The 8,647-nt window shown below is 45.5% G+C and overlaps 1 protein-coding gene across 1 annotated transcript; it reads right to left on the bottom strand.

Moving 5' to 3' along the window:
• Positions 1-920: 920 nt before the first annotated feature.
• On the bottom strand, positions 921-7,717 carry LOC119435815 (uncharacterized; the record flags this gene model as incomplete). The annotated part of the gene is made up of 2 exons (XM_037702526.2): positions 7,438-7,717; positions 921-1,216 (listed from the first exon to the last, which is right to left on the bottom strand). Coding segments are annotated over exons 1-2 (360 nt in total), but the record flags the coding sequence as incomplete, so codon positions are not given.
• Positions 7,718-8,647: the final 930 nt, after the last annotated feature.

Below are 8,647 nucleotides of genomic sequence, written 5' to 3'. Positions count from 1 at the left end.
ATTGCATCGGATTCTAATTTGAATATACGAAAAAAAAACATAATTCCATTACGGGAAAACTCAAGGACAAACTGCTTTTGCAGCAGCCGTTGTTTTGGGTGATCACGCCACGAAAAATCCCGACCAACTAGAGGCCAGCAGCTTCAATGCATAATGTAAAAATTGCGTATCCCTACATATGTGGCGCGGGCTCCACACTTCCAAAGACGACTGCTTCCCATTGGTTCGCCGATGATTTGGCAGGCTCAGACGATACAGGAGGCTATGTCGCTGAGCGCCGAGTTTCCAATACAGTAGGCTATGTCACTACGGCGTACCTCAAAACCGTATTGTCGCTTTGGCACGTAAAACCATGGAATTCAATTCATTTTTATGTGTTACAATGCTGCGTTGACCTAGCAACGCCGCTCTTCTCACGTTCAAGTGAGTCATGAAAAAGGTGCCTGTCTGTTCCATTTCAAAAGAGCAATTCATTATAATCGTAGCCCATTCGGCTAGCTTTGGCATAGCTTGTACGAATATGAAAAAGCCGCAGCGCCATGCGGCTAGCACCATCTGCCATATTAAATTTCCGTAAGCGAGTAAACGCCCGCTGTGTGAACGCTATTATTACGGAAATGCCACAAGTGCGGCCCGAAACCACACCTGGCCATTTGTTCTTTGCACTACGCTAACGCAAACGCGGGAGTGTCGAGGAATGCGGTTCGCTTAGATAACAGACGTAGCAACGTACGGCGGTTGCGTTGTCACCGTGCTCAGCTAGCTTTCGTCCTGCTAAGTTATGTTGCAACGCACAGTTGATAAGTCAGAAGCTCTGCAACAGTTGTGTGTCGCCATTCACTTTCCTCGTGCGCATTGCAACGCAAAGCAAGTGTAACATGAGCTTGCACAAAACGGGCGCTTTTAATAGCTTTGCTCACTTCTGCGGTGACCTTGGCCTTGGCTGCGAAGAAGACGCGCGCCGTGGACTCGGGCAGCGCCACCTTGGCCATGCCCTGCATCGCCAGTGCGGCGGTCATCTCGGACGAGCACTTGCTGCTTTCGATGTGGGTTGTGGGGTCAGCCAGGCCGAACACGAGTGCCAGAACCGGCACAGACTCGTTACTGCCCCCGACCGAGTCGAAACGAAGCAGCCACCGGTCTGGCAGCCGGCCAACCAGCCGGCAGCCGGCTTCGTGCACCTGCTGCTCGAGGGTCTCGTTGCAGGTCTTGTTCGCTGGAAAAGTCCACCACCGTCAGCCCTGTCCATGCATGAACCGATTTCTCTTTACGTACAACGTGCATTGCGAGTATCTAAACACTTTTCGTTCTCTTTTTTTGTATTGCGATAAAGACTTGCCGTTAAGGCATAATTCTTGATGTGTATATGTGTATTATATCTAACTTCATCGAGGTAAATCTTTGTTTTGTGCTCAGGGCCTACACTGTTAGAAATGTTTGGCAGAAGAAAAAAAGGAGAAAACGTATGGCAATTTTTATAACATCTCCTTTGTTCTTTCTTCGATTTTCTTCTAGCTTTTATTTCTGGGACTTCACAAAACTATTCTGTCTATTGGTTTTTCTTTAATCTTACAGGAAGAAATCGTTAGATGGTTTATTCTATTAATGTCATGCTTTAATGAGCAACGCAAGAGTGAAATGCTGTGATGGCGGTTGAAACAGATCGCACAACTACAGATAAGCACGCGACTATAGGAATGATGTGATGTAACAGCGGACATTAAGACATATGGCGTCAAGACGCCCGGCACTACGAGACACATCCGATGATAAGCTCCCCGAATTTCTCTAGCCATGCTAAGAGCAGCATGACTGGCCTCGATTGCAGATGTATCTTATTCAGAAACTAAGGCTTATTGGCCCGCGAATTTGATATCTATCGGCCTATACTTGGGTGGCTGCGAAACTGCACACCAATGTCAATTCAGGAGAGTAAAGACGCAAATAAATTTAATTTCGCTCACAGTAAGTACGACAAGTTTTTCACTTCACCGGATGGGGACAATTTCTGTAAAAAATAAAAAAGCCTGTCTGTGACGATAAACTGAAAGAAGTTATATTAACGCGATAGCGTTTAGGACCCAATGTCGCAGAAAATCCGCCGTCGGCAACCGGTGTGTGATCGCGGGTGGCGGAGAAAATCATCCAACCACAGCGACCGCGCAGGCCTTCCACGTGGTGCAATGTATTGGTGAACAAAAATTGAATTTCCTACAGTGAAATCCGTCAGAAAACTATTCGGCGTCGGATTACCCGTCGGATTTATTACCAATCGGCTTCGCATTGTAATTTGAATGTACGAGAAAACCTAATTCTGTTACTAGGAAACTGAAACATTTCTACCAGGCCTGCGCGCGTCGGAGCAATAGCAAACAATTAATAAAATAATAAAAAAGGTGCTAGGGCCTTCACATTTTAACTTAAGACCACTTATATTGCCCCTGGAAAAATGTCTTTCCTGCAATGCATTTCAGTTTAAAATTGAAGGCGATCGGTGCAAGCTTGGTCTTTGTAAGCTGGCTTTCCCACGTTCGGTGTTGGAGTTAGTGAAGCCTACATGCCGTATGCGAACGATGCGATGCGAACGGATCCCAATAACGCTATCGCGTTCTACACTTAAACGCGAAGCTTAAGCGTCCTCCAAGTTTTCTTCAAATACACATATTTCTGTTTCTTCCGTTGAATGGTCATTTCGGTAGTAAAAAATAGAACAATGAAGTTTTAACGCGATAGGGTTAAGGGTCCCGTCTCGCAGAAAATCCGGCGTCGCCGTGCGATGTCGGCGTCCGCGTCGGAGAAAATCGTCCCAACTACCCCGACCGCGCAGGCCCTCTCCGTGGTGCAAGGTTGTGGTGAATTAAAATTCAATTTCTCACAGTGAAATCCGTCAGAAAAATGGTAATTCGGCGTCGGATTGGGCGTCAGATTGTTTACCATTCGGCGTCGGATTTTAATTTGAATGTACGGGAAAACACAATTCTGTTACGAGGAAACTCAAACACAGACCCCTTTTCCAGCGTTTCTACCACACCTACAGCCCCGTGCTCGGGTACTTGCGAAAATGATATCCAGATAGCTCTCGCATCCTCGGTAAGTCAAATTGGGACTTCGCCTGCAGAATGCGTTTTGGTCACGCGCGCGCGGAGAGGCACGTTACTCTGATTTTTTATTAAATCTCCGATACACTGATGCTTAGTATCCTTTGTCCGCAGCGTATTCACATTTTGTACCGCCAACGGCGGGAAGAAAGAACTACTCTATCTTGTGTCTTGAGGAAAAACAAATGAGGAAAAACTATGCTGAGAACTTGTACTGCTACTGCATACCAGCGATGCGTCCTGTTAAGCGCAAGGATAAACAAATTCATTTTCAAGGTTATTCCTGTAATGCCCAAACACAGTTACACATCAAGGAAACTTGGAATACATTTTTGACACTTATTTCTGGTCATGGTGCGTACATTAGTAGCGAAAATATGTTTTTTGAGTTACAACCTCATTACTTTACTAATTAATTAATTAGCAAATAGTTTGTTACATTGTCCACTGCTGAAACTTCACTCCAGCATACTAAAAACACCACTATGAAGTTTGTATTAGGTTCGCCCCTCTTCAGTCAGCATATTCGGGCATCAAACTCGGCGTAGCATATGTGATACCTTCGGCATTACAGGGTTAAAGGTAAGGATTAGTTAGTTTTTTTTTTAATTTACGCCACAGTGGCTTTTTGTGTTTGTCATATTCGTTATATTTTTCGTTCGGCTTATAGATGGAAAATTGTGCTCCAGGTGACCACGCAGCAAGCCGTTCCGCGTACTTTAGGCGACAACGCAGTAGCGGAAGCCGCATGATTGGCTGACGCAGCCAGCCCGACCTTGACCGGCGTGTTTGCGCGCCGCTGCCCCCTGCCAATCTGTCCGCTCGCTTCCCCTTGTTCAGGCGCTCCAGCGAAGCGGCTCTTGTTACACCGCCAGGGTAGCTATCGCTCGCGATCGCTTTGATCTGCCCGCGAGAAGAGCCTAGCTGTTTCGCAGCCTTTGTTTTTCCTTAGTCTTTTTGCCAGCCGCCGACGCCGCCATGCTGGCTTCGTCTGATGCAACGCGACTTTTGGCTTCCTCTTTACGGGCTCCGTTCTCCCATAGGCGATGCGAGCTGGTATAGCGTCACGCTTTACGTCACGATTTCGATACGTCGTGCGAACGCAAGTGGTATTGTGTTTACACGCCACGCTCACTGTAACGCTTGGCATTTTTGTGCCAGCATATGCCGAAAGATCGGAAAGTTCTAACCATTTGCTGGTACTCGGGACAAGAAATTTTTATGGGTTTTGGTTAACAGCATCTTCAATGCAAATTCAGTGTGGCCGACGTCCGCTGTCTTCGTTAATGCGGCATTCGCATCAGCATAAACAGCGCTAAGCAAATGACTCTTTGGTAATGCCCTACTGATATGCTTAGTTGCCTCACCTCAGTACCCTATTGCAGGGGCAGATACTCCGACAAAAATGCGTCTATATTGCCGCCATCTTTAGGCATTGATTTAAACTGCTCAGTGTCACTTTCGTAATATGTTGCCGAATTCGAGCGTGTTCCTGGATTGTCCGGACTCTGTTATAATGGTGTTTTCTATAAAGCTGTATAAGCATCATCTCAAGAATTCAGGGCGTGACAAAGCTTGCAATTTTTTAGCCTAAAAGTGCGTTACATGGCGTATCGTCAATGCTTCGTGTTTAAGGAAGCTAGATAATGGGGAAGGCAAAAAAAAAAGAACCTGTTAAGCAGAACGATAAAGACCACACATTTCTTGAAATATACATGCGAATGAACGAGAGCATAATAGCAGGTGCATTTTATCTAAGTAGATATCGTGATGTTATTGATTTAGCTAGGTTTCCTGCACAGACATATTTTGATATGTGGCGAAAATAAGGCGCATGTGGACGTGTTTTACTGCGGACGTGTACTGCCTTGATTCATAAGAAACGAAAGGAGACAATGTCCTGTCTATCATGTTTATTTATTTAATTACTGATTCATTAATTACTACTTGCCTGTATTACAGACCTTTTTCAATTTGTTTCATTTCATTTTTATCACCCCCGAAGGAGTCTTACATAAGGGGTGTTTTTTTATTTTTACGCAGAATATTGTTGATACAATGATTAGTGCAATATTGCGTTTGTTGTGCTATGCATGAAGCTTGATGGGCAGGTGATAGTGGCGATGTTGCGAGAAAGGCCGTTCCAGTGTTTTGCTGCTCTGGGAAAAAAATGAAGCGGAAATGTTTTAGTACGGGCACGTGGGCGAGAAACTTGTAGCGCATGATCAGCACGATGAGATATGGGAGCTGCAGGGATATTGTAAGGAGCGCAATTAAGTGATGAGTGAAAGAACTTGTGAAATAGAGAGCAGGAAGTGGCTTTACAGAATGTCACACAGTGCCCATGAATAACAAAACTACACAACACACAGAAACAGCAGTGAACAGTGCAAACTGTGGAATACGATTTACATGTCAGGTGCGATGATACAACCAGACTCAACACAGGCTATTGTAGAAATGTCATCGAGGGTTGTATGAACGGCATCACATGTTATCCATTGCCTCCCTAATGGAGCCGAGAAAACATTTTTCAGAATTTTTTTCTGATTACCTTTCCTCTATGAGGAGCGAGATTAGTTTTCTTTGTTGCATGTTACTACCACCAAGCACCAAATCGTACGGTTTCCTTCGATAGTAAAAATACATAGAGTGAAGAGCAAATTCTAAACTGCATGACCGCATGAAGCAGATAAGACTTTGCGCCGGGAGGTCGGTGCTTGCGAAGGACGAACGCTGAGATGGAACAAGCGAATGTATTCTACATTTACAGTTTTATTCTCAACGAGCAAAAGAGCATTGCAAATTGGCCCCCGAGAGTGACACATAAGAAACTTTCGAAGAAGAGTATAACAGCTGATGTTAACAGTCTCATCCACTCAAGAGAGCTGCACTGACACGGATTAGTTCTGAAGGAATGCTTCTAGCAAAGCCGTGAAATTGCGATAGATCACTGCGGAACAATCTGAAAGCGATATTATTCACTTGGTTCTTCTATCCTCTCCTCTGTAAACATATCGGGCGAAGAGAAACATATAACCTGCACGACAGGAAATATAGAGCATGGCATTGCACCAGATCACACGCACTTGCGAAGGAGTAGCAGAGCAATGGAACAAGTAGGAGTATTTTATAACAGATATAGTTGTTTTTAGGTCACACGGTGGCATATTGCTCTGTAGCCCGAGTCCAGTCCTCAGGGAAGGGCACGTAGTCAGGTTTCTGCAGCACTAAAAATGGCAGCTCGTGGGCAAGTTTGCAGACAGAAGAGAGAGAGAGAAATGAAATGCGAAAGGCGGAGGGAATAACCAAAAGACAAACAACCCATTTGGAACTCTGCAGTGGGGAAGAGGAAAGGTCTGACAGGAAGATAAAGAAGTGAGAGAAAGAGAGAGAGAGAAAAAGAGACGATAAAAAGAAAAAGCAAACGCAGAGAGAAAGCGAGATAAAAAAACGCTCATACACACTAAGACACGTTAAGAATAGAACGCGGTAGTGTAGTAGTAGGCAGTTGACAGAGTGTACGTTAAGCCATCGTTTGCAGCATGCAATGGTAACGATTGACACAAGACCGTACACAACTGATGTTCAAACCACGCTGAATGTCTTCCAGCTCTCTTATGCAATGCGAATCTCTGGTACGTAGATTAAAAACGATAGAGTACGATTGTTGAGCGCGTCTGGGAACTAGGGTTGTGAAGTGTGGCTTGTAGAAGGACCAGTTCATCGTAGTATGAGATGGAGGAGGAATGCAAACATTGTTTTGGATTAATGAATCGCATCACTCCGCTACAATACCGCACGTGAGATGCCTTTGCATGGCACGTGAGTTCACCGCGGTTTTCATCACACGTAGTGCAACATAATCTTGAAAGACGTACTTTACATTGGCGTATACCATTAATTATGTCTCGTCCCCATAAAAGCACGAAAGCTTTGTTCAGGAGCTGAAATCAGTGTGATAATTATAGTTATCAACGCTGTACCAGTATTTTAGCATCGAGGTTCTAGCTGGTTCGACCGAGAAGATTTTCATGTCAAGGTAAATATAAGCGCAAACTTCGGTGCACTCACATCCCTTCTTAAAATATGAATAGACAACTCTGGCATGCGGAGCAAGTGCCAGAGAAAAAAATACTGGGTTATACTGACATAACATGGCGCGCGTTGACGATTCTTCAGTGAGCCTATAGGTAACAAAGAAATCAACGCTGCTTTGGGTTGGGCGCCATGACGCCATTTTGCGCAGACTCCTTGCAGGACTGTCGGGCGATGTTTTTCACACTGAACCCCTGCTGAAGCTCGAACCCACAGCTTGCACGTGCGCATGCGTACTCACCGGGTCTGGAGGACGCTACCATCGCGACGGCGAAGAAATACACAGCGCCAGTGAAGAGGCCCATTGTAACAGCTCGAATGTGGTGACTGCACAGAAACGCGCACCGGCAGGCTGTTGAACTTGCTTTGTGACGAGGCCAAAGAACCCGTATACTGCTACACACGAGCACAATCTTCCTATGTATCCCGGAAACGCATTGCGTATTGCGGACGAAAGTGGACCAACGTTCGGCTCGTGGTGCGTCGCCGAGCCCGTTCCTTCAAGTGACCGCGGCGGCTCTGCGAGACATCACTTCTCGTTAACACGAGCGCGTGTCAAAGATAGCGCGCTTTCGGTCCGTTTTTTTCGGTGTCCAATGTTGCGAGGGCGATCGCCTATCAAGGAGCGCGAATGGAGGAGTGATTGCGAGAGGCCAAGAAGAGATCTTGAATCCCACAAGTGTCTCTGCTGGCTGGCAGCCAGACAAAGTTAATTTCCGACCGCGCAATTGTGAGAAAGAACGAGAAAAGAGTTTTAGTGCAACCATACGGGGCGTCGTAGGCAACGCGACAGCGCGTGGTTAAGCGCGAAAACCAATACGTCCACTAGTATTAAACGAAATGATCATCATCCACAGTAGTTCAATTTCTATGGTATACGTCTCGTGAGCACGAGGTCACTGGTTGGGTTCGTGGCCATGGCGGCCCCATTGCGATGGTGCCGAATAATAAAGCGCTTACGCGCTCACTATAATGTCTCAGTTGAATCCCAGTTGATAGCAAGTAATCCGAGACCACACGGTACTACACGAGTCATTTTTAGCAATACGTGAACAAGAATGCTGTTTGAAAAAAAAAAATGACAACAAAAGGTTGTCGTACGCGATTTCAGAACACATAAACACTATTCGTAAGTGGTAGTGGTATTTTGTAGGAAACATCATGTACCTTCAAATTCAAGATATTTCTCTACGTCAGTCTTCTTTGCTTTGTGTAGAGGTTATTGTAGGAAACGTTATAATCGCCACTGTCAATTTTGTTACGAACATGTCAAGGATGTTCCGCGAAACCGGTAATGGCCTTTCAGATGACTGCAGACTGTAGCAGAGCACTATCTAGGGCATATCCAGTGTACTGTTATAGAGTGCTCAGGGGTGGGGGCTGAGGTGCTCTAATAATAGAAACTCTCAAATAACGAGTCGAGTACTGCTCCATTCGATTCCGTCTTCGAA

The sequence above is a fragment of the Dermacentor silvarum genome, unplaced genomic scaffold (genome assembly GCF_013339745.2).
Source record: "Dermacentor silvarum isolate Dsil-2018 unplaced genomic scaffold, BIME_Dsil_1.4 Seq929, whole genome shotgun sequence".
Classification (NCBI taxonomy): domain Eukaryota; kingdom Metazoa; phylum Arthropoda; class Arachnida; order Ixodida; family Ixodidae; genus Dermacentor; species Dermacentor silvarum.
This window is presented reverse-complemented; position numbering and strand designations above follow the sequence as displayed.